The sequence below is a fragment of the Capra hircus genome, chromosome 7, assembly GCF_001704415.2.
Source record: "Capra hircus breed San Clemente chromosome 7, ASM170441v1, whole genome shotgun sequence".
NCBI lineage: Eukaryota > Metazoa > Chordata > Mammalia > Artiodactyla > Bovidae > Capra > Capra hircus.
In genome coordinates, this window is record NC_030814.1 from 45,338,018 (window position 1) to 45,364,732 (window position 26,715).

Here is a 26,715-nt window from a genome sequence, read left to right on the forward strand (position 1 = left end):
CAAGATCTCTAGTTAATTTTTTTTTTTTTTTTTTTTAATGTGGACCATTCTTAAAGGCTTCATTGGATTTGTCACGACATTGCTTCTGTTTTGTGTTTTGGTTCCTTGGCCATGGGGTATGTGGTATCCTAGCGGCCTGACCAGGGACCAAACCTGCTCCCCTTGCATTGAAAAGTGAAATCTTAACCGCTGGACCACCAGGGAAGTCCCCTAGATAATTATTATGCACAAAAGAATTTCAGGAAGCCATGCTCTAAGAGACAGAAATTGAAAAGACAACTGTAACGATAGCATATGGATGGCTGTGGTGCTGGAGGGACAGGGATGAGATCTAACGCCATGTTGTTGAGTGGTCAATTATATAATAAACCTGTTTAAGTAATGGTGTGTGTCTGTGTATGTACTTACGTAGAGACCACATGTTATTCTCCTTGAGAATCTCCTGCTCACCTAGCCCTGTCCCGAGTCCACTGTGGGTGACTAACGCACGCTTTTGCTAACACTGATTGATTGAATTGCTTACAGAAGCACTAAGACCAATTTAGGATTTTTGAGGTTTCAGCAAATGATGGAGTTGTTCGATTTTTGCCAGTACAGTTTTGATTTATAAACTGTGGAGGTTTTGTTTGGCCACAGCAGAAAACGAATGTTGTTTATCCTTTTCAAAGCCACAGCATTTCACCATGGTTGACATAAACAGGGTGGAAAATTCACAAGATGCAATGGAATCAAATTTTGCACAGGACAGTTTTTGGTCTGAGGCTCAAGGCTATGGATGAGTTTGCTCTTTCTGTGAGTTATTTGTATTGTTATCATGTAGGGAGAGATCGGTGATTCATAGCTAGGTCAATACTCCTCATTTAACTGCACAGCACATCCATTACTTAGTAATACCCTTAGATTCAACTGACACAAAACTTAATACCTGAAAAAAATCCACATTTTTTATGTTTTCATCTCTTTTATGGTGTGTGCAGCCCTGTTTTCTCCTCATATTGAGTTGTGACTAAGGGTTAGTAAAAGCAACCATGTTTTGAGTGCACAACAAATTCCTATCTGTTCCTCACTAGCTTCTGCTTCATGTACCTACTTCTTTTACATTAATTGACATGAAAAAGGATTCACCCTTCTCTCTGGGAGAGTTTTACATGCTTCTTGTTTGGATCCCTTATCCACTCATGATTGTCCTGAGCTTTAACCATCACAAAGGTTTTTAAGCACGGACAAAGTCTCACCTATTGATTTGTTCTAGTGCTTTGAGAAAACCCCCAATCACTGATGCTTCAACAGAATATTCCATCTTACAGTTAGAAAAAGACCACAGATATGGTCTCATAACAGATTCTCTTCTTCACCGTATTCTAGTCCCCAGCGGAATCATCCAACCTCTATTTTAGCACCCTGAGCAAGCTTCTCCAGACATCTGCATCTTACTAGGTATCAACACATTATAAAGCTCTAGTAATTAAGATAGGGTGAAGTAGGGGCAAGAATAGACTAGTATATCAATAGAAGAGAATCAAGAGTCCAGAAACATACCTATGTGAATTTGGTGATTTGAGAAAGAGGCATGGAGTGGGGAATAGGAGGGACTTCTCAACAAATCATGCTTGTTCAATAGGATTTACACATGCAAGGGAAAAAAATGACCTTGCAGAAAGCTATAGTACACATAGATCTAAATGTGAAAGGTAACATTTCAGAATAAATCATAGAAGAATATCTTCAGGACTTTGAGGTAGGCAAAGACTTCTTATACAAGATGCGTGGGATGCTAGCTATAAAGGAAAAACCTTGCTAAGTGGACGACATTAAAATTACGTGTTTCTTTTCCTCATATGACACTGTCAAGATAGTGAAAAGACAAGCCACAGAATAGAAGATACTGATATGATAGATGTCTGAAAAATGACCTGTATCAAAGTTATATAAATAATGCTTGCTGAACAATAAGAAAAAGACAACAGAAAAATGGGAAAGAAATTTACAAAGGTAATTCTTAAAAGAGGCTCTACAAGTGGCTGATAAACGTGGAAAAGGTACCTAATTTGCATCAGGTAGATGCAAATTAAAATGGTAATGTCCGTGTATAACTGAGTAAAAATGGGTATATTGCGATACACTCACTGGCTGAAATAAAAAAGGGAGAGGTGGAGCAACTGGAACTCATATACATTATTGATGGGAGTATAGATTTGTTTTCAGAAAATAGTTTGACAGAATCTATGATAGGAAATTACAAATAATGTGGCCTAAGAAGTCCTTTCCTGGGTATATATGCAACAGAAATTCAAAAGTGTTCTCGTTAGTTATCTATTTTATATCTGTTTTATTCATGGTGGTGTACATATGTCAATCCCGATCTCCCTGGCAGTGTTTAATTTCTTGAATTCTGATTACACAGATGTTTTCACTTGATGAAAATTAACTGAGCAGTATATTTGTGATTGATACACTGATACGTGTGTTATAATTCAATGAAATTTAAAAATTAAATCAATTATGTGTCAAACAGGGAGGATATGGGGAAAGCCAGATTTTAATTAACATCTTCCTTTGCTCAGCATGGTATATTAAACTTAAGAGGGGAGAGTTCATTGACTTAAAAGGGAGTTGAAGTTAAAAAAATAAACTATGAATCTTCTCTATATAAGCAGGAAAATTCCTTTTCTATCTTTGAGTTTTGACGTGGAAGATATGGTGAAATGTAGGAACACTGGCCTTGTGGGGAAGCCTGATAGATGCACTTATGGTTTCATAACATGCATGCCCTTTCTTCCTCTCCAGCCAGATGGATGGATGAAGACTGACCTTCTGCCAGCATGCATCTGTCCCTTTGGGTCACCTGTGGATGGCACTTAGTGCTCAAGATACACCTGAGCTTTGTAAGTTCACACTGTTTAAGTAACACATTGCTGCTTGTGTGTTAGTCTCATCTCCCCAGTTAGACTGTGAACATCCTGTAAACCAAGATCTGGCATTTCTTATTTCTGTGCATTCTCCACCATAAGAAGGAAAGAATGGACCACAGAGGCTCAGTAAGCATGTTCCACTGTATTTGGTTGGCCAAAAAGTTCATTTGGGTTTTCCTAATATCATACAGAAAAACCTGAATGAGCTTTTTGGCTAACCCAATAGAATGTCAGATCATTGAGTCTATGAAATCTGAGGTCTAAGAAGGTAAGTCATTTGCCCAAAGCACTTGGCATCGTTATGTCTTCTAAGTTCCATCCTTGTCCAGCCAAGATCCCTGCACAGTCTTGGTGAGAAGAAACAAGCCATGCTCCTTCTGTTCTGTCCCCTTGGCCCTCCTTACTTCTTAGTGCAGACATGCAGAAGTACAGTAACTCAGTTTTGTGAATTCTGATTGTTCTTCTTGCTGATTCACAGAGCAAATACTGCCTACATGTGGGGCCCCTTGGCTTTAGGGAGGAGGAACAATCTGTGTAGTCTTAAAATAGTCAAAGACAATAAGTGACCTGTCTCAATTCAGTGTTCAGATCTGCAAAATGAGAACACATCAAGCTTTTGTGCACCTTCTGTGCCTTTTCATTTAACTCCAGAGGCGATGATGAAATTCAAATCCTTATAGATCCCGAAAGGTGTTGAAATCTAATCTCAGTCTTTTAAAAAATTGCTTATTGTTTGCTAAGGGTCATTTGAGTTCTTTTCAACAAGAATGCTTCATCCAAGCATGGATTATTAACATTGGTTTTCCAAAGTATAAAAATAAGGTAATTAGATAAGAAACGACCTGACTTTTGAGGCTCTACTCTGTAGATTCATTATGGATCTAATCTATAGATTCATTAACTTAAATAATTGCTAGCATCTCTTATAGACACAAACAATTAATAAGCACAGACGACACGTTCATAAGCACTATCCAGAAGTGTCATATATGTGTGTATGTACCTCCACTTGTGGGGAGGTGAGAGTGAGAGATGGAGGGAGAGGGAAGGAGGAAGGGAGGGAGGGAGAATATGAATGTGAATGACTGTGTCTTTTACTGAGCACTTACCACATGTCAGGCACCATACTAAGTGTTTTAAATTCCTTATTTTCGTTAATCTTCATAATGATTCCAAAAGTATTATCTTTACTTTATATATAAGGTGTAGCTGATTGCTCTTTCCAGATAGCACCACCACAACCTCCCATTCCATGTGTTCTTACAATGTGATTTTTGACCCTTGTCCTACTGAAAGGTGGAATATTTGTTCCTTCCTTTCTGATATGTCTGGGCTGGTGACTCTGGCAGAAGTCACCCCCTGTGACTTCTCAGGGTAGGTCATGAGACGTGCTACCACTTTTGCCTGCCTCCTCTTGGTTGCTTGTCCTTGGGATCTGGCCATCGTGCCGTGAGGAACCCCAGCAGAACGCGGAGAGGGCATGTGTAGGTAGGTGGTGAGGACAGCAGCCCCCACCGCCAGCCATGTGAGTGAGTGAGCCCGCAGGTAATTCCACCCCCGCTGCCAAGCGACCCACAGCCTTGTAGTTTCTCTGTCTGCGGTCCCAGGCATCTGTAAGCAAGAACAAGCCATCCCACTGTGCCCGTATCCAAGTTTCCTGACCCAGGGAATCTATGAGCAGAATAAAAAGGCTGCTGTTTTATGCCAGAAATTCAGGGTGGCTTGTTATATAGTAACAGAGGGCCTGAGTTGCAAACCTAGTTGCCCAGGATCACACAGCAAATTAGGGTAAGAAGCAGAATTAAGCCTAGGTGTCTCACCCCAGAGCTCATGAGGTTCTTAATTACTCTCTTGAAGAAACCTTGCATATTTGCAAGTCCTGCAAAACCAGTGTTTTTCATTCTGGGATACAGAGGAAACCATCATAATGCTGACTGCTAAGAAACAAAACCAGGTGCCTGGGAGGTCAGGAGGGGACTGGTGGGCAGTGTGGTCTGGCAGGAAGAGTCACTGCTCCGGTGATGAGTTTTGCCAGGAAAGCAGGCAGGAGCTTAGATGCAGTGCCTGAGGCTGGAGCTATGGAGTAGCCCTGGGATAGAGTGAGCATCCTCGAGTCATAACTGCACCTGGCAGCCTGCCCTCTTTTCGTGGGAACAGCCTACAGACTTCCCTCTAGCCAGTGCTGGGCCAGGAGCACATAAAAAACTGCATGTCAGCAAGGCTCTGAAAACTCGTAGCAGAGAATAGATGATTGGTGGGAGGCCAGGGACAAAGCTGAAAGAAAGGAAAGTGGTAACACAAAAGAAGCCAAAGAAAATTAAAAAATTTTGAACTCCTGGTGTACATGCTTTAGCGTCTCTTTGTTTATATATTCTTATAAGATCCTATGATATTTGTATTAATGGCCTCTGTTTAAAATTTAAAAAATTTTAATTGAAGTATAATTTACTTACAATGTGTTAATTACTGCTGTACAGCAAAGTGATTCAGTTATACATACATATATGTGTGTATATATATAGACATATATATACACATGTTGTTTTTGTTATATTCTTTTCCATTATGGTTTGTCATAGGATATTGAACATAGTTCTCTGTGCTATACAGTAGGACCTTGTTGTTTATCCATCTCCATATCAAAGCTTACATCTGCTAATCCCAGCTTCTCACTCCATCCCAACTGCTCCCCATGGCAACCACAAGTCTGCTCTCTATGGATTCTGTTTCATAGATAGATTCATTTGTGTGATATTTAAGATTCCGCATGTAAGTGACATCATATGCTATTTTCCTTTCTCTGTTTAACTTACTTCACTTAGTATGATAATCTCTCATTGCATGTATGTTGCTGCAAGTGGCACTATTTCATTCCTTTTTATGGTTGGGTAATATTTCATTATATGTGTGTACCACATCTTCTTTCTTTAATGGCCTCTCTTTTTAAAGAGGAAACGGACTTGGCAGTTAAGTTACCAGCTCAAGTCTTACTAGCTAGTAGCTGGTGAACTAAGATCATGGCTCAGTGTAAAGTGTCTGTGTGCAAAGCAGGAGATGTGTGTTCCATCTCTGGGTTGAGAAGATCCCCTGGAGAAGGAAATGGCAACCCACTCTAGTATTCTTGCCTGGTAAATCCCATGGACAGAGAAGCCTGAGGGGCTACAGTCCATGGGGTCACAAAGGAGTTGGATGTGACTTAGCGACTAAACGACAACAACAAAGATCAAAACCCAGGTCTGAGTAATTAACAGGATACTTGGTCTCGAAACACAGTCCTCTTCTCTGCTTTGCTTGGGCGCTTCTGCCACAAACCGTATCTTAGCTGAGGCTCCTTCTAGAAGTCCACCTTTTTTCCTTGGGACCAGTCCAAGTCCCTCTTTTTCTTCAAAGCCAACCTAGACTATTTTGGGCCTCAATGATCTTTCTTTTCTATCTGTTGACTATAAATCCTGCACTTGGAAATTATTCAGATGAACATTTTGCTTTACTATCTATCTTTTTTCTTTGTGTATCTTGATTTTTGCAAAATTTGAAGTCTGTACTCTGGTTTCTTCCTTTTTCACACCAGCCATAATGCCTACCACTGTGCCTAAGGCAAAATTGATATCCTAATGGTCCTCAACTAAAACATTTGATTGATTAATCCTCACTTGAATCTGTAGGAATACATACCTACTGTAACCAGAAACAAAGCAAGATAAACTCCGTCTTCATTCTCTCTCCCCGTTCTCAGAATGGGTACCTCCACAGAGAACAGGGCATGAAAGGGGAGATGGATACTAGCTGAGTACCCAGCCAGACTTGCACAGAAGGGAAGGCATCTTTCTGCCTGACAGCCCCTTCTGTCTGCTGATCGGGAGATAAATTACCTGGCAGCAGCAGTGGCGGGGACTTCTTGAGAGCCAAGATCCTCTGATTCAGAAATTAGACCCTCGCTGACATGGTTTTGTCCATGGACCAAGACTTAACACCAATCAGTAAAGGTGCTCCTTGGGGAGCAGGGAGTTACTTCCTGCAGCAACTGAAGAACTGGCCCAACACTGCCCACTTTAGACTCTCTGTTTCTTGGGTGACACTCTAATGACTATACAACAGCTTATCAGGCCCCCAAAGTCATGGTATTGAATGCGTCATTAAATCTTGTGAGTTCTGAACCCTTAGCTAATGAGTCCCTAGGGATGAGTGTGATTGACAGGTCCCCCGGCTCAACACATGCCCGCTTCAGTGCTTCTGCTCACAGTGATTCCCCCACCAGAGACTTCTGTCTTCATTTCTCTCTGCTTTTGTGGAAAACCTTAGCTCATTTTCAAGGCACAGTCCAGCGCTTCCCAGAGGTCTCTTTGTACTACAGCCCACACTAATATTTCATTTCTCAGAAGAAAATCTTGCATGAGCTTTACATACCACAGAGTTTAGTCCTCAGAGACACATTCCCCTAGTTCCCTGTGTTCCAAAGAGACAGCAGGATGCAGTGAAAAGAGCCTACAATTTGGGACCAGTGGGACCAGAACCTGTTATTCCCCTGCTACGCAGTCCTGAAGATCCTTGCAGAGTAGCACAGTCATCCCTGTCCCTCCACTCTCATAGCTGCATTGTCTGCCCCTGGATGATGAACCATCATTGTCTTCAGCTGACAGGCAGCAGGCTACCTCCAGCTTTTTAAAACAACAGTGAGAGGAGATTGATTCAGGATGGCAGATCAGAAGGATGTGTGCTCACCTTCTGTGAGAGCACCAAAATTGCAACTAGCTGCTGAGCAACCATCGGCAGAAGGACACTGGAACCCACTAGAGCAATGGAAACCCTTACACATACCTCTGGCCACATGTGCACAACCGTTTCTAGAGGATAATGCGTCAACTCCAGATGGACCATAATTTTAAGGCCATTTGTAATCCTTTTTTGCCTTGTCCCTACTCCATTCAAGTCTGAAATACTACAGGGAAAAACATGCCTTCTCCAGCTTTTGGCTCTGGCTGTGGGATCCACCCTATGCCCACAGTCACCTCCCAGCTGAAACCAAGAAACTGGCTCCTCCAAAGTGGCACCAGTTTTATCTTTGCTCTTGTCTGTTTCACCATCTCCCTCACCAACTGGCTGGGCTGCACACACTCTGGGTGGGGCAGAGTGCACTCCCAGGGGGTCCCCTCTTCTTCCCCAGGAGATGACTTTTAAGGAAAAAGATACTGTAAGGAATATTAATGGAAAAACTCAAAACCAAAAAAGTCTTTTGTTTTTTTTTAAAGCTAGAGAACCCTACAGATGAAAAAGAATGCTTTTTATTTCCATGAAATCTGACAATCCATAGGAAGCCCTGAGGGACCATCAAAAGATTTCTGATCTTGGAAGACAATGGTGTCTCAAAAATAAATCACGAGTCTTTGAATCCAATAGACATAGGTTGTAATCCCAGCTCTGTTAGAAAACCGTGAATAAGGGAGTTAATTGTTGTCTGCCTCAGTTTTCTCATCTATAAAATGGGGTTGTTATCCCTGAACAGAGGTTGTCATGATAATTAAAGGTAATATCACATGCCATTTAGGAGAGAGCCTGATATGTAGTAGACAGGGAATTTGTTTTCTGGATTGGTCTATTTCACTTCCTTTTCTCCAGTTCTTCCTGCTTTTTCTCACATCTATTGAGATCCCAGGACTGACTTTCCCCACATTACACAGGTAGTGACCACCAGAAATTCTCTCTTGGGTTGCTTTCTCTCTATTACGTGAAAAATGTGACATGGTCCTTGGAAGGCTACTCGTGAAAGTGCATATATTCATTCAACAAGCGCGTGTTGAGTATTAAGAATGCCTAACTGCCGTGTCAGGTTCTGGATGAGTGGCAAGGATAGGTTTTCCGGTTTGTGTTTTGATAAGGAACAGTAGCTCAGGATTGAAGATAGACGATGCCCTCAGAGAGCTTCAGATGACAATATAGCAATAGCAACAGCTATGTCAGTAGCATTTACTGTGTTCATCACCTCTGTGCAAAGGAAGAGCTTTCCACACGTGATGTCATTTAATAGAGAATACCCTTGAAGTCGGTGTTCTTACTATCTCCACCTCCCAGAAGAAGGAACCGAGGCACAGAGAAATTACTTTCCTAGGCTGACATGGCCAGTAAGTGGCAGAGCTAGGATTCAGCTGGAGGAGGCCAGTTCCAGAGATCAAGCTCTGTTCCTGCGATGCATAGTTTCCCAGGAGACTTGGGCTGAGGAGGGGAGCAATGGGATGTCAGTATTTGCAAAAGAGAGGGTCATTGAGCAAGAAGGATGAGAGAAGCTGCTCCAGATAGAGGGAATGGCAAGACTATAAAGGCAGCTTGGGGCTGAGAGAACAGATTGACGCATAGCCTGGCTTGGGTAGAGCCTTGTCTGGACCTGGGAATCAAAGGGACACCAGTCTTAGAGGGGGGCTGCAGACATGCCAGGCACCATCCTTCTCCCATTTTGAAGAAGCGAAAGAGAGAGGGGAAGTGACTCACCCAGTGGGCTAGTAGACTGAGCTTTTTTCTAAGATCTTTTATCACCTCCTCCAATCCTGTGGGCCCACCTCCTGTGACACAGCTGCTCCTGATTCCCCCCTTGGGAAGGGCTCCATTCTGCCCCAGCAGCTACTGTCTCCTCACTTTAAGGTCCTCTTTCTTAAGCCACCAGATTCACACGGTGACTGTCATCACGTAGGTCTCTCGTTTCTGAGTTAGTGGAACGCGCTATTTTCTGCTAGCAACCTTGGGCTTCATTCACCTATGGTCTTGCTTGAACACAACTTGGGTAGAAGCATTCATTTGCCACAGGTGGATGGTGGTCCTTAAATCATACTCAAACCATGGGGATCCCCACAAGACTCTGAGCATACATTCTCCATCAATTCAACCAACGATGCTTTCATTGCTCTCCTTTTAGAACTCAGGACTTCTTTCCAGGTAAACAATTGGGTCTCTGGATCTCAGGGGCTGTATTTCCAGAGGGGAATTAAAAAGAAACAGGGGTTCTCTCCAGGAAAATGTAGATCTCAGGAAGAGGTAGGCAAGTCTTTTTGCATATAGAGCTGTGAGGACTTTGTTTTAATGCAGTCCCATTCACAGCCTGGATTTTCCAAGGTACGTGAAAAGAAAGAAAAACACAGCAATCAGGTTTTTATCCTTGGAATCAAAAATGAGGGCTGAGAGAGAGGAGAATTCCTTTTAAAAAAATCTATGAATATGATATTCTGAGTATGTCTAAATGCATTAAAAGTAAAGTGGTGTTTTATACTCAACATTCTTCCAGGGGTGCCCAACTGCTGGCCCATAAGCTGAATCCAGGTGAACTTTGGCTTTATCTGCAGAGCTTTCCTGGAAGTGACTGTCCAGGGCTGAGTGGGAGCGGTCCCCTTTTAGCTGACGCAGGCATGCCCAGGTCAACACAGCCCCCAGCTGACCCCTGTTTTTGTGTTACTGAAAGTGTTAGTCAGTCAGTCATGTCCGACTCTTGGCGACCCCATGAACTGTAGCCCACCAGGCTCCTCCATCCATGGGATTCTCCAGGCAAGAATACTGGAGTAGGTTCCCATTTCCTCCTCCAGGGGATCTTCCAGACCCAGGGATCTAACCTGGGTCTCCTGCACTGCACGCAGACTCTTTACTGTCTGAGCCACCAGGGAAGCTTACGCTGATTATCTCTGAGTCCCTTCCCCTTCCCTGTAAGCCAGAATCTTCATCTGTGGAATTGGGATGGGGGTGTTGATTACATCTTTTTTTTTTTTTTTTTTTTAACTGCCTGCCTCCTCTCACTGGAAGATAAGCTCTAGGAGGATGGGGGTTTTGTCTGCTTTGTTTGGTGATGTCTCTTGTAGCAACCTGAGCCATGTCTGAATGTAACAGGTGCTAAAGAAACATTTCAGGAGAGAAATTGTCCTAAACATCCTTTTCAGCTTGGGAAACACTTTCTGAGTGTTTTCCTATTGTGATTTTGGAGGAAAACAACAAAACAAAACAAAACACCTTTCTCCTTCAATTAAACTGTTCAAACCCTGGACATTCACGACAGGCTGGAGATGTGACTTCGCCATTGCTGATGGCCAGACTGGTGGCTGAGGGGCAGACAGTGGTGCTTTCCATTTGCATGTCCAGCGAAGCTTTTACCCCCGTGTCCCTGCCTTCATCTGAACACTTGTATGTGGCTTGTGCAGGCTCTGAAAGTTTACTCCTGTGCTTCTCCACTGTTGGTGAAACTGCTCACTATCAGAGCCTGGCTCTGGGTCTTGGCACTGGGTAGCACAGGGTTAAAGCTGAAAAGGAAGGCGGCATGGAGCTGGAGTCCCCAGTGATGGGGGGGTCACTGTCCTTGCACAGATCACCCTGTCACAGCTGCAGTTCCTGTTACCCAGGGAGATGTACTCTGGTGAATCCTATAGGAGCTCCTCCCAGGAGCCTGGTCTGCGGAGGAAGCAGGGACCCCGCAAGGCCTCTGCCTTCAGTGGCCACTCCCAGGATCTCACTCTCTCGGCGGGTAACACACGCGGGGCAGGCAGATGCTGGGCTCAGTGTTTGTGGCAGTTGACTAGCGTGACTTCTGGCTGAACCATGGACCTCACTTCTTACACTTCCAAACTGACTTAACTGAACAACATCCTAGCTCAATGGCTTTCCAGTCTTAATGCCAACCTGCCCCGGGGGAAGGGGAGGGCTTGTGAAATGTGTACTTCTCTCTCTAGATGCAAACTTTCCAGTTCCTCAGACTTGGGATGGGGCCTGGAAATCTGTATTTTGACAGGCATCCCAGGTGATTGTGATGCAGGAGTCCCAGCAGAAACCCTCATACCTAGTCCTAAGAGCGTCAAACCCGCTTCTCGCACCATCGCTGCGCACACACCCTTCCTTACAGCACCGAGCCTGTGTCCTGAAAGAGGCTTATGTTTTCTAAAGACTGGATTAGGATTGTGTGTGTGCTCAGTGGGCTCAGTCGTATCTGATCTTTGCAACCCCGTGGACTGTAGCCCGCCAGGCTCCTCTGTCCATGGAATTTTCCAGGCGAAAGAACTGGAATGGGTTGCCATTTCCTACTCCAGGGGATCTTCCTGATCTAGGGATTGAACCCACATCTCCTACATTGACAGGCAGATTCTTTACCACGAGCACTGCCTGGGAAGATGAAATATTTTATAAATTCAGGCTGCTTCCATCAACTTCCCTGAATATTTACCCCCTTTTTCCCCCTGCAACACTTCAGTGACACCAGTATTTGCCAGAGAAAGGGGTTTGCATGACTGTCTCTGGGAGAGAAGAGGGGAGAACAAGAGGCGGAAGGGGGAGATTACTCATCACCCCTCTGTGCACTCCAGTCCTGGTTGCTGGGGATTCCTGTGTGAATGCGACAGTCAGGCTGCCATTGGTTATCAGTTTAGGCTCTGCTCATTGGCTACTCTGTTCCCATGGTGAATCAGTCTCAGGGCCCTCAGCAAGCTCATTAGCTGGGGTTGGGGGGAAGCAGAGTGGTGGTACAGGGTTCCCGGAGATCCCCAAAGTGCTCCCACTCCCCTGCTTTAGAATTCTTCTTGCTGAGAGTAATTATCTTCCCTAGGTGGAGATAATTATCATACATTCTGTCACATTCTAAGATCAGGAGTAAGAGTTCTGAAAGCTGGAATCATCATTTCCCCTTTTCCTCTCTTCCCCTAGGACCTTCCACACCCTTCTCCTTTTTCTTACTAGGGTCATCTGATCCCAGAGAACTGGAAGCCAATGGGGAGGGCCATGGGAACAGAGTTGAAAGGCTCACTCTTAGTCCATTTGCAGGCGGTGGAGCCTGGGATGACACCGCAGAGTGGGCAGCAGCAGGCCAGAGGCACTGCCTTGGGGACCTTAGAGAAAATCCCTTCCCCCTTTGGGGCCTCAGTTTACTCCTCTGTAACATGGGGTAGATGAATTAGATCCTTCTCTTGATCAGAGCCAGATCTAAAGGTCTCTGGAAGTGTGGTGCCATGTTTTCCAAATGCCCCCTTCCTCTTGGAGGCACCACTGAATCTTCCTCTCCTCCCCTTCAGATATCCAATCAGCCAGTGCTGTCATTTCTAGTTTCAAAGTAGACCGCTAATCCATCTCCATGACCATCATAATTTCCATCACTGTAATTGCCCCTAGACAGCTATGAGAGCCTACTGCTCAGTCCCTCTGCTTCCACTCTTGACTATTTTCTGCTTTAATTCATTTTCCTCATAGCTCCCCAGAGCAGCATTATAGCATGTAAATCAATCCTTCTCTTACTTAAAACTCCCTGGGGCCTTCCTATGTATTTAGAGTAAAACTTTAAATCTATGCTATGGCCCTGAGTCTCTGTGAGATCTGGCTTCTGCCTGCTTCTCTAATAATACAGCTCTGTGTCAGCCTAGCTCCTCCTTACCTCTCTGTGCCGCGGAGAAGCTTTCTCAGAACACCCTAAGTAAGTCCCCTTTAATTCCACTTCCCCTATTATCTGTTGCTGCAGCAGTTTCATTTTATTCATAGTGCATCACAGTTTATACATTCACAGTTGTTTATTTAACATCTGTGTTACCTCACTGTACTAGCCAGCTTCCTGAAGCAGAGACTCCCATCGCCTCATATGCCACCATCAACATATCTTTATATCCTCAGCACCCTGTGCTGTACCTTCCAGGCAATTAGTACTATCTGTTGAATAAATAAATGACACTGGACACAAATAGGGGGAAAAGCTACAGAAATGAAAGTTGTGGGAACTGAAGATAAATTTTGCCTGGGGTGATTTTTGTCCTTTCTTTCATATATCCCTTCTCAAAATGTTCTTATTTATGAAAAAAGAAATCTAAAATATCTATTAAAAATAGGCATTTTAGGCACAAGACATAGGCCTGCAAATGCAATTCATGATGGCATTTCTATCTTACCATCAACCAAATTAAAAAAAAAGTTATTTCTTATGATAACAGCTCAACTGAGTTTTAACTTTCAATGTTAAAATAGGCTACACAAAGACAGCTTCTCATATGAATATTTTAAAGGGAGGAGGGAAGAATCTTGAAAGCCAACCAGTAGTATTTCCTGGTATACATCACTGAAGGTGCTAATGACAGATTATTTTGTCTATCTGTGGAGCTGGTATGGAAAACTTCAGCTCTAGGGTATGGCAACCCACTCCAGTACTCTTGCCTGGAGAATCTTCATGGACAGAGGAGCCTGGCGGGCTACAGTCCAGGTCACAGAGTCTGAGGTCTGAGGTCACAAAGAGTCGGACATGACTGAGTGACTAAGTACAGCACAGCACAGGCACCGCGGCCCATGCTGTTGGCTCCCTCATCAAGGCCCATTCTCACCCTTTCCATTTTAGAGGCTAAAAATCCGTCATCTTGCCTTTCTACCTTCAGTGCTACTAGAAGTGATCACGGGCCACTGTTTTTTCTAATGAGATGGATAGAAGGAGACGTCTGCTTGGGGTGGGAAGTATATTGTTCAGCCTTTGTTTTCCTGATCCAGAAACGCAGAACGGGCTGCAGAACTTCCTCCCTGTCTTGCCGCTTGAACCTGGACACGGCATCTGGGAGCTGCCACCTTGTGCAAGGGAGTAAACGCCAGGGCAGCCGCAAAGTGGCAGATCCTCATTTCACCGAACCAGGGCTACTATCTGCCTCCAGTTCCCTTTTCATCTAAGAAAGATAACTCTCCATCTGGTCACATTACTCTGGTCAGATGATTGAGCTACTTACAGACAACTAACTGTATTTGGCCACATTTCATTGTTTTGTTGTTGTTGTTAGTATCAGTTCAGTTCAGTTCAGTCGCTCAGTCGTGTCCGACTCTTTGCGACCCCATGAATAGCAGCACGCCAGGCCTCCCTGTCCATCACCAACTCCCAGAGTTCACCCAAACTCATGTCCGTTGAGTCAGTGATGCCATCCAGCCATCTCATCCTCTGTCGTCCCGTTCTCTTCCTGCTCCCAATCCCTCCCAGCATCAGAGTCTTTTCCAATAAGTCAACTCTTTGCATGAGGTGGCCAAAGTATTGGAGTTTCAGCTTCAGCATCATTCCTTCCAAAGAACACTCAGGACTGATCTCCTTTAGAATGGACTGGCTGGGTCTCCTTGCAGTCCTAGGGACTCTCAGGAGTCTCCTCCAGCACCACAGTTCAAAAGCATCAATTCTTTGGTGCTCAGCTTTCTTCACAGTCCAGCTTTCACATCTATACATGACCACTGGAAAAACCATAGCCTTGACTAGACGGACATTTGTTGGCAAAGTAATGTCTCTGCTTTTGAATATGCTATCTATGTTGGTCATTAATATAAATATTGAATAAATTAAGAAAAAAACCCCAAGCTACTTGTGTATGTATGCAGATATATGCAATTTAGGTGGAATTTAGTCTCCCAAATTCTAAATTTAGAGAATTTATGATACACTTAATAAATAGCAAGAAAAATTAATTGAAACTGATTTGAAAGGATGTTTGAGTATAAAAAACCCCTTAAAAATACAATACCTCCTACTGTAACCCCAGGGTATCTAGTGCTACGTATATCAGAGGCTCTTAAAGCTCCATGGACTTTTGATGATGTCTATATCAAATATATAAACAACAATAACAAAAGCTTCTAGTTGTCTGCTTGGCCCTGGCTTTCATCACTGTCGTAGCATCCTTGTGTTTTTGTGTGGTCCTGTTGACAAGTATGTGCCTTTTCTCTTTAGCATATATTCCCATCAAATGTTGCGATGCATATTCTGACTCTTAGAGGGGTTTCTACAGGCCCCTAAGTGCTGGAGTTGGCCAAGCTAGGCTTGTTTAGCAGGAGTCCATCTCATGTGGATAAAACTCCTTGTTCTGGCAGGTTGACTCATTTCTCTGCCTGTCAGACCCTCAAAACCAAAATGACAGGTCCTTCTGCCCAGTCCCTGTGAAGGGTGTCTCAGGAATCCAGGAGTGAATCACTGTGCCGCTTTGTCTGTGGGTTTGCCCAGGAGAGAGAGGTCCATTGGGTTTTCATTGTGAGCCATAGCACCCTTCCTTCTAAAGTTTACAATACAGAAAGTTGATAAAAGAACTGAAGTAGCTTCTCGTTTATTGTGTTTCCTATGTGTTGTCTAAATAGCATGTTACGAGTTCTATACGTATCGGTCTTTATTTGTTGTCGGGTCATAGTCGTGGCACCTGGGATCTTCGCTGCACTGTGCTGGAACTTTTATTGTGGTACATGGACTCTCTAGTTGTGGCACACGAGCTCAGTAGTTGGGCACCTTAGTTATTCCATGGCATGTGGGCTCTTAGTTCCCTGACCAGGGATGGAACCCACATCCCCTGCATTGCAAGGCAGATTCTTAACCACTAGACCACCAGAAAAGTCCCTGTATCAATCTCTTTTAAACCTCACAACAATACTAGAGGTTGTTTGCCATCTTACCAGGGAAAATACAGAATCACAGAGTGGAGTTGTTTTATTAAAAGTGAGGAGGAAGGAGGCTGGGTACTTTCCTGTTTAGTCTCATCTTCACCTCAAGGTCAGTTCCTAAGATAGCCTCATAGAACCCTCAGGAGTCCTGGAAACAGAGTCTGAAAACCCTCTTCTAGCCAGAATTCACAAACTCACATAGTCTCTCAGGGGCCAGCTGAGTCGCAGGGGAGTGAAGCGGATCACTGGGGGCTGCGGTCCACGGGGATGTCATGATCAGCTCCAGAGGGCAGCTGTCACTCAGTTTTGGAGCATCACTGGCAGACTGCAAATCATAGAAGCATGCCTGGTAGCAGATTCAGTTTGTGGCTCACTAACTTGAGACTTCGGGAGGAATGGTGGGGAGTGTGAAAACACGGCCTGAGGTCAGACCACAGGGGTGCCTTTAGGAGGTAAGGTGCCCAGCCAAGAAGGGAACACAGGAGAGAAAACAAGCCCATGGGTCTTCTCAGACACCTGCATGTTTGGATGGCCCGTGACACTGAATCATTGCTTCCCACAGTTTATCTACTGGCCTGAGTTATTTTTAAGCAAGCCCTTCCCCTGCTGGGTTCTCTCTGCTCTTTACCATGTGTCTGCCAGCACTGGCCAGGCAGCCAGTCTCACACCTCTTCTCCCACACAACGCCCCCCTCCCCCGACTGTCTTCTTATTTAGAGAAAAACAAGATTAAATGGTGAGTGATGAGATGATCTAAATTGTACAGCAGGTGAAGTGAGTCCTGCGGGAAGCTCCTTAGGAAGATTTTATTCCTTTGCCACTTAGCAATATTGGTCCTCACTGACACTCAAATCTCAGCCAGACAGGGGGCACCAATGCCTCTGGCACATGTCTATGAGGCCTTCATATTTATGCAGTTATGCCCCCAGAAAGTGAGAGTGTGTGCAAATCTATTCATGCAGCCAAGTGCTAAGCCATGTCTCCCCGCATGCTTTAGAAGCTTGGTAATCAATAAGGGACTGCCTGATTAAAGAGCTCATAGACACTAAGCCACTGTAAAAGGAAATACAATCAGTGCTTATTTAACAGGTAAATTGGAGGGGATTTGTGACCCGAACATTCTAGAATATAGCTGAAAGAACATTACGCAGAGAGACGGAACGGGGGATCACCTAAATATGGGAACTGATTTAGATGAAAGTGAAGTGAAAGTGACAGTTGTTCAGTGGTGTCCAACTCTGTGAGACCCCACAGACCATACAGTCCATGGAATTCTCCAGGCCAGAATACTGGAGTGGGTAGCCTTTGCCTTCTCCAGGGTGGTGGTCAAATTCCTTTTTACCCTTCTCCTTTACCTTTTCCTTCCCTCTCTCTTTGCTCTCTCTCCCTTCCCTCTTCCTTTCCTTCCTTCCTCTCTCCCTTCCAAAAACCGTTCTCAAAAGAAATTGTATTCACAAGTCCAATATGTAAAACAGACGAAAATGGAGCTACTCATGTCCAGTGTGAGGGCTGAAACCTCACTGATTTGGCCACCCCAGTATTCTCAATATGATATCTGAGGCATTTCCAAGAAACTTCATTCCCCAGCCTCAAGAAACAAATTTACATCACCATTGGAACTAGACAGTTTCCAAGATTGTACTCAGAACAGAGAAAAGAAGAACCATTTTCTCTTAAAGATGAAGACACGAAGGTCTCCAAGAGTCAAGTGACTTGTGCAGAGCCACACAGAAAGTGCTAGAACCAGAGCAAGAACCCAGTCATAATGCAGAGCTCCTGCCACTCAGAAATAGTTTGGGATTGTGGTCTGAACCTTGACTCACTTAACTATGTAACCTTGGAAAGGTATTCAACATTTCTGTGGTTCCTCCTTTGTAAAAGGAGGTACCATAAGTGTCCCCACCTAATGCTTCTGTGAGGATTCAGTGAAATAAGGCATGAGGACTCAAAACCTTGCTTAGCGTGTGTGGTAGGTGCTCAAAAAGGTTAGTGGTACAATACCAGCCCCCATCCCTTCTCAGTACTATAACTACAGAACATTAGAGTCACAATTTTGCCTGTTAATCTTGACAGAACACATCACCCAGACAGCAGACAGAGCCAGTCAAGGCGTGTCCAGAGCCTCCATAGCCTGCAATGGACAGTTGACAGTAAAGCGTGGTTGAGGACTAAGTACGATAAAGTCTGGAAAAAATTGCCGTTGCTGACTCCCCGTGTATGTATGTGGCATTGAGCAAAGGTGATGAGAAGAGCCGACTGACCTGGGAGAGATGTCGCATCCTTGCTGCATGAAGGCTCCCAGGGAGAACCACAAGCTGTTGAATATCCCAAACTCATTGGACTGGTCGCTGGTGGTCTGGTCCCGCCCTTCCTCAAACTCTTCGCTGTGCCATTCATAGGGGCTGAAACGGCTGACCAGGAAAAGGACGACGCTCACTCCGATGTAGGCGAACACAATGCACATCCAGATCTCGTAAGCCAAAGGGTCCAGGAAGGAAAAGACCCCCGGCTTGGACTTCTGCGGCTTTTTTATCATGATGGAGATCCCCAGACTCATAAACGGCTTGGAGAAATCGATCACCTCTTCCCGGACCAAGGTGATAGTTAAAGGGGCAACGGCCACATCTGCTCTCTGCAAAAAACATCATGGAGAGAAGAGAACAGGCACTTGAGTCCATCAGCTCTCTGTTCCCTCACTTTCCTGTTCACTCTAACATTCTTTTGTATCTTAAAGGGTGTGAGAGGCAGGACCTCAGGAGTCCAATTCCTCCTACTCTCTGTAAAATATTTACGATAAATGGTTGATCAGCTCAATATCTCACAGGAGAGATTATCCCGTTCTTTGACAGTTCTAATTGTTAGGGGTGACTTCCTCACCTTAAGGAAGGAAGGGGGCTGTTGTAATGTCTCTTATTGTTTTGCCTACCCAGCAGTCATGCCTTCTTCCCCGTAAGGAACTGCTCCTGCTCCACTGTCTGTCCTCCGGTTCAAGTGGGGCTGATAACCCTTATTATAAGGTGAAGCACACCCCCCAGATCTGGCCATTAGTGTAGTCCACTGCCCTGGCCACAGGGGCCCATTCAAGGATGGCACAAGCCCCAAGTCTCTTCCGTGAGCATCAGGGTGAGAGATGATCCAAGATGAAATAACTTGGGCGCCCCTTAATTCATGGCTTATCCTGCTATCCCTCAGAGCATGGCAGAAACGTGTCAAAATACACTTGTGTTTGTCCCCAGGAACTTGAACCGTCCTTCTGCTTGCCTAAACCACACACACACACACACGCACACGCACACACACATGCACACACATGCACCCAGACACACACACACACACGCACCCACACGCACACACACGCACACACACGTTTCCCAAACTACAGGATTGATTGGATACATGCTAGATTCCGTGAGATACATTTTGTATCTAAGAGACGCAAAGTGCTACAGGAGGTCAGGAAGAAATTAATTCTGTCTGGGGAGGTCAGGGGCTGCATCTTTAAAGAGGTAACATATACACTGACATTGAAGAGGAAGCAGGATTTCAACAGGTTGCTTGGATACAGAATACATTCCCAGAGGAGAGGATCATGTGAGGAAGACCTGGCAGAGAGAATGAAGTAGTATCACAACTATTTTTTTTCCAGGAAGACTGCTAAGAAGTGCACAAATAATTCAGTTTTAAAAATTCATGTAGATAAACATAAAATAGTTGCAAGAAATGTTCATCTTTGGGTATACAGCACCAGCCTTGCTCTTCTGTCTTTCCTGTCTCTGCTTGATGGCAGGAGCACTGGCATCTATGCTCTAAAAATCCACTGCTCTCCTGGCCTGAGATTAAGCGATCCTGGAAATCTAACACGGTTCCATGGAGGGATGCCATGACATTCACTTTTGAAATGACAGGCATGTCTGTGCAAGTCTGTTCAAGGCAGGTGGCTTTCTCTTATGATGCTGTGTAACAGTCCAGATGTGAGGCTGCAGACAGATGCTGTCCAGACCCCAGCCACACCCAGCTGCCGGCTGGTATTGCTCAGGAGGGGTTTCCTCTGGTTACTCTCATTGGATGAGGTTTTTGAGAAAGCATTTTAAGTGGAATAAAAAGCCTGGCTTTAGAATGACTTATATTTCTCACTTACAGAAAGAAAGTTTCTGTAAAGCAATGTGGGATTGAGTATATGTCTCAGCAATTCTGTTTTTCCCCACAACACCTACTGCCTAAATCTTGATACTTTTTACAAACACTTACAAGCCATTTCCAGGGACACAGTATCTCCTTTTTTCTCATAGGTAGAAAAGAAATAGGGGAGAAAAGTCATAGAAATGACTCGGAGGGAATAACTACAAGTTACTCAAGAGGGAGGAGGGTGAAGACTGGCTTCAAAGATGGTAAAGGGAATTGAATGGATTTGTCTGATGCCTCCTAATGTGAGTTAATAAAAGGGACTGTGACCTGGAAAAAAAAATCACAAAACCAATCATCTTAGTTCTTATCTAACTTAGCAGCTTCAAGATCTGTTCCGTGTAACATTATTTGTGGAAGGATGTAACTAATTATAACATAAAAATTAACATGAATTTAAACTGGCAGGACTTCTCAGAACATTTAACAGACTACTGTGCACTGAGAATTTCTAAGACGGGGAAGCAGATTTAGTATTTCCAAAATTCTTTGTCCACTGAGCCCCAAGCATCGGAAGGCACCCATATGTGTAGGATACACACACAGTGGGAAATGCAGTGACATCATTTTGCAGATAGGAGCCCAGGTCCAGAGAGAGAAGGTGGTTTGTGCAAAGCAGCACGAGTTTTGAACAACAAGCTTTAGCTTGTTTGATGTTGACTGAAAGGTCTTAGGAGTTGATTTCCAGCATCTGAGGAAGTCACTGGACCTTTGCAGAATCACTTGTGGGCAACGCTCATCTGGGAAGGTAGACCTGCCTTCTTGGCTTTCTGACTCACTGGCCATGTGCCCTCGAGTGAGACAGTTGTCCTTATGAATATCAGTTTCCTGTTTAGAAAAAGAGGCATAATAAATTTTGCTTTATCTACTGGACAGCAGTGTTTTATGAGAGTCAAAAGAATTCAAATACGTGAGAGCACCATGAACCGTGGGCATTTCACAGGTGCTCAAAATTATTTTCTGAAACTGACATCTTGAGACAGTGATTCTCAAACTTGAGTGTGCAGACATCAGAAGCACCTTGGGGCTTTTTAAACCACAGATGGCAGACCTTCTAGATCACTGGGTCTGGGGACACCTGCTGCTGCTCTGCTGCTGCTGCTGCTAAGTCACTTCAGTCGTGTCCGACTCTGTGCGATGCCAAAGACGGCAGCCCACCAGGCTCCCCTGTCCCTGGGATTCTCCAGGCAAGGACACTGGAGTGGGTTGCCATTTCCTTCTCCAATGCAGGAAAGTGAAGAGGGAAAGTGAAGTCACTCAGTCATGCCCGACTCTTTGCGACCCCATGGACCTGAGAATTTGCATTTCCAGCAAGTTCCCTGGTGGTGTTGCTGCTGCTGGTCCAGACTTAGAGAACCACTGACCCAGGAGATCCCCAAACCAAATATATCTGGAAACAATCTTGGGAAAATAGTAAACAGTGTTGATGCAGTAGGTAAAAGCAAAAATGGGAGAAAACCGTCAGGGATGGAGAGCCACTCTGAGCCAGGCACTGTGTAGGGAAATACTCCCCACCCAGCCCTGGGACAGATAACTCAGGGGAACCCTGGGGGGAGATCAGTGGCTTGCTGGAGTCATGGTGCTAGTGAGCAGGCAGAGTCGGAATTCAGATCTGGATTTGTGTGCGTGTGTCTCCAAAGTTCACTCTACTTCTGCTTCATTAAGACAAAGCACAGGCCAGAAAGTCATGGCAACCCAGGCACACAGCCGTACCTATGCAATAAGTGGAGCCTTCATTTGTAGTCTGTGGCTTTTGAGAATGCACTGTGGCTATTCTCATCCCTTTGTGTCCTTTGCCCAACTGCCTAATCTCCCTGGCTTCAGTGTCCTCCTTGATAAAATGTAGAGAGTAATCATATCCACCTTCTGGGGTTGTTATGAGGAGTAAGTGAAATAACTTGGGTAAAGTATTTAGCGCAGTGCCTGGCATAAACGATGTGCTGAAATGCTACTATTACCATGGTGGATAAGAGCAAGAGTGAGCAAAGGGAAGATGAGACACCCTGATTGACTTAGCTTATTTGAGAGGCACAGAAAGAAGAAATCTGGAGCCCTCCAGGTAAATTTTTTTCTGGCCTTGCTGGTTATTTGTGGCTAGAGATGCCTCCTCAGACCCCTCTATTCTTTCTTAGGTGGGACAGACAAGGAAAGCCAAACTGAAAATGCCCTCAAGAGAGGGCATCCATTTGGGCCCATCATAGAGTCTTCAGAATACAGCTGTTTCTGAGCAGAGGGACAGGCCTGGTGGAGGGGAGGGGACAAGAAAGACTGGCAGCTGAGGCACCCAGAGGTGGTTTCTGTCACTGATGAGCCAGTGGCCCATGGCTGATGGCTGTGTATTGGGGGGCATTCCCTCAGGATAATCATACTGTTGTTCTGCTCAGATCTTGGGCCTTTTACTAAAGGAACCAGATTACATTGGGTGAAGGTGAAGATGAATTCTGGTGGAGGTGAAAAGTTCACAGCAGTTGCCATGGGGATGACCTTAAGAACTTGGTGGAGGTTCCCATGGAAACCAGCTTCCCAATGCAGCATTAACCATCTAGATCTTCTATCTTTCATCGATGACACTTCCCAAAAGTGAGAGGCAGCAGAGGAGAGAGAAGGTAGAAGCACAACCCCCTTCTTAACTCATTAACCATCTGCCCAGGTCATATCAAAAGCCACCTTCTTAGAAAGAATTTCTTTTTTCCATCTCTCTCTTCTTTGAATTCCCTTTCTAAGGCTCCTACGGACATCATGACTCTCACTTCCTCCATCTGAGACAATGAGATTTGTAAAGCTCCTAAATGGTTTCTTTATCCTGACCAGAACTTCTTACCATCCTGGCGCTCGGCATTTGCTTCTGTTCAGAGCCCTAGGCAGGAGTCTTTGATTCATATGAGTGAACTTGTGGTGGTGCCTTTCCTGCACACGGTGGCAGGATTCTTCTTCTGTTGCCTTTTGTTGTTCCTCTGCTTGAGTATCTTCATGATCTTCCTGTGCCCACTGAGTCAATCCACACCCTTTCCCTTATCATTTCTCACTCAATCTTGTCACTGGCTACTCAACTGAAGCCCTCTACAAAAGATCATCAGTGTTTTCTCATTCTTCTTTCACAACTTATTTCTATCGCCATCTTATCGTTTGTACTATAGACATTCCTGGGCTGCCTTTCTCTGTACATGAATATGACCGCTTTTAAGGTTACATATCTTTCTTGAGGGCTAGACCACCTCATGCTGGCCTTTTGCATGGACCTCGATTCTTTGCTGTATTACCATTCGCCCTCGTTGTCTTTTCTACGTCAGAAAATGCTAAGTTTCTTAGGGACAGGGATCAGATCTTTTACTTCTCAATGGTTCCTTAAATAGTTAAAACAATTCAGGGCATTCAATGACTTCTCCAAAATGCTTCAATTTATTGAAGATGTCATAGCAATTATGTGTGGTCTTATTTCAAGTGTAGTGAATGGAGTAGACCAATCCCTATTCACAGATAACAAGTGTACAAGGCAAGGTAAGCTGTAATAGAAGCAGAAACTAAATCCTACAGTGACGGCAAGAATAGTTAAAAAGGGTTCTCCCCATACCTTTTATGGGGAGAATGACACCTTGGAAAAAGCAGTATGTGATACAAGTTTGGGGGGAAGGGTAAGATTTTAGAGGGGCAGAATGGAAGCAGGCACCCTATAGAACAGAGTGACTTGGAGTGGCTTGGATGAAATGGAAGGTGCCAGAAAGGGCAAGTGATTAGAAAGTTTGATTGTATCTAGGGCACATCTAACACCAGGGAAGAAATTTATTTTGAGGGGGCTTTGAGTGACTGAACAGGAAAATGACCACTCAGCGGTTCTGCCTCGGGAAAGCTAACCTTAAAGCTAAACTATCACCTGTATTGGATGATGGTCAGCTGAAGTCACACGACTGAAGTGAGTCTGGATGAAGGAGCTGGGACCAGGATCATGAGCAAAAAATGTCTTAAGACATTGGATTTTGGACTCTTCATCTTTCTAGCAGCAACAATACTAAACTATAGGGTCCAATAGGCATCTATGGGTAGGGTCATCTAGCCACCAAAATTTCCTGTCAAACCATCTGTCTCTGCCTCTAATTCCCTACCCTATGGGGGACTTACTCCATAGACCAGCTCTCCCACCATGCCATTCCAAGCCTTTGTGTCAGGGTCACGGGCTCCATATTTTCCATCGCTGACGATCTCAAGACGGTAGGAATATCCCACATGCTTGGCAATCTCTGCCGCCAGCTCCACACAGTAGCCCTCGTAGCGGTCATTGCCTTCAAACTGGTTGGCATTCTTCTTGAGCATCACATAAGGATCTTCCTGGTGGAGAAATGGGAGACAGAGAATGTGGGTTCGGGGTTCATTCTTGGGGAGGGAGGCCTTTGGCATGGCAGAGGAGTTAACATTGGTTAACTTTGGGGGAGTCTCTCTAGCCTCTAAACCTACTTCCTACATTTTTGCTCCCCCCATTACAAAACTTCTTGGGTTAAAGAAGAAAACTGGTAAGATAAGAATGTTTCATTGAGATGTTGTGCATAGCTTTTCAACTGATGTTTCAGGAGCTCTTGTGTTTCTTTGAAGGTACCTCTGGGGGTGTGACGGTGGGGAAGTAGACCCTAAATAGGTTCCAAGTTTCTCATGATCAACCGCTTAAAATCACAGCAGCTTCACTTATATCCACTCTAGGTGATGTACGTTAGGGGCTTTCTTTGAAAATGACTTCTACTGAGGAAGAGTAGAGTCAGAAGCACCGCAGTTCGGTCTTATGTTTTATAGACGGGAAAACTGTGGCTCATAGGAGGGTGACTGGCTTATCCAAGGGCACAAAGTGAAATTATGGCAGAGCCAGAGAGCAAAAATCCCTCTGAATTTCAGGATGACTTTTAGCTCCCTCTTTCTACCTACGGCACAATTTTGGCCAGAAGAATGACCAGCTTTCACTCTTGGGGAAGCCTTTGTGTTGGCCTAGCTCACATCCCAGGTAACCTCCACGAAGGACTGAGTGAGTACTCACTAGGATTGTGGTGACGATGTATGTTCTATTCTGGACACTTGAGTTATCCCCCCCGGCTTGAGCATCTGTGGCTGCAGGGACGAATTTGTCATCTTCATTCCAGTAGCCAATCTGTTAAGGAGAGGGGTGTGGTGACATAGGGTGAGCCAGGATTCTCAGGAATGGCCCACTCTGTGCCCCCTGGCCAACACCAGATAGGAAATCAAGGAGCTGAGTGTCACACCAGTAATGCTGGACACACCAGACATTAAAGAATGCTAGATATAAACAGCAAGAGGCAAGATGCTCTCCAGGTCTGATCTTCCCAGCCCCACCCCCATGAAAATCCTCATCATGATGGGGAAGCCTGAAAATTGCCTCTTTTGAGAAGTGAGGTTTTAACTGTTTATGTGGCAAATTGTTTTGCACAATGTAAGTCAGGGTCATAAAGATTTAATTCCCTGCCTTGTTCACAAGGTCAGACTCCTCCTTGTTCCATGCCTAGTAATCCTTCTCTTCCTTAGCTCATTCTGAACTGTAGTTGGAATCATAGGATTTAAACTTTTTTTTTTTTGCTTTCTTTTTAGGTTAACTATATTTTCCCATCTGATTCAACTTGCTAGGTGATGGTTATTTTATCATTTATTTATTTCTCTTATTTCTAATTTTTAAACTGTTATAATACTGAGCATACAGTTGTGCCTTCAAATACTGGTTGGCAGCATTAATTTCTTTAAAGATTAGTTAGTGATTATTTATCCTGACTCTTTCAGCAAATATTTGTAGGATCCCTATTGTGCATAAGACTCTGAGCTAAGATGTTGGTGATACTGTGTGGCAGAGTTGAGAAAGATACACAGAAGTCTCAGAGATAGTCCTTGCTCTGACAGTCCCCCCACTCTGTTCAGGAATACATGACACACACACGCATGTGGGCCCAGAAGTGACAAGTGAGTGACTCAGGTAGCTTGAGCCCAGGGAGTTTGGAGAAGCAGGAGCCAAGTATGAAACCTATGCTGGGAAGAAGGTAGCTGGAGGAGGTGAGGCTGAAGTCACGAGGGATGGACAGGTTGAGTCCAAATCTGTCAGGTCAGAGAAAAGATGAGCCAAGATGTAGACACAGGAATCTGCCCGGATATGTAAGTTCAATGGGTCCTGGGTGGAGGATTGGGTTAGCTCCAGAGGAAAGTGGGTGCCTGGGTCTAGGTAGCAGAGGGCTTTGCAGGCCAAGCTAGACGGTGTAGGCCTA

At 44.6% G+C, this 26,715-nt stretch overlaps 1 protein-coding gene across 4 annotated transcripts in view; it reads right to left on the reverse strand.

Annotated features, from left to right (window-relative positions):
• Positions 1 to 26,715, reverse strand: part of GRIA1 (glutamate ionotropic receptor AMPA type subunit 1) — a 355,242-nt gene that overhangs the window by 78,104 nt on the left and 250,423 nt on the right. For all 4 annotated transcript variants that reach the window (XM_005683203.2, XM_005683204.2, XM_013965710.2 and 1 more), the window contains exons 9-11: positions 25,488 to 25,598; positions 24,587 to 24,793; positions 18,550 to 18,920 (exon numbers count right to left, since the gene is read on the reverse strand). In XM_005683203.2, the coding sequence (XP_005683260.1) occupies positions 18,550 to 18,920; positions 24,587 to 24,793; positions 25,488 to 25,598 (689 nt within the window). The remainder of the gene's footprint in view (positions 1 to 18,549; positions 18,921 to 24,586; positions 24,794 to 25,487; positions 25,599 to 26,715) is intronic.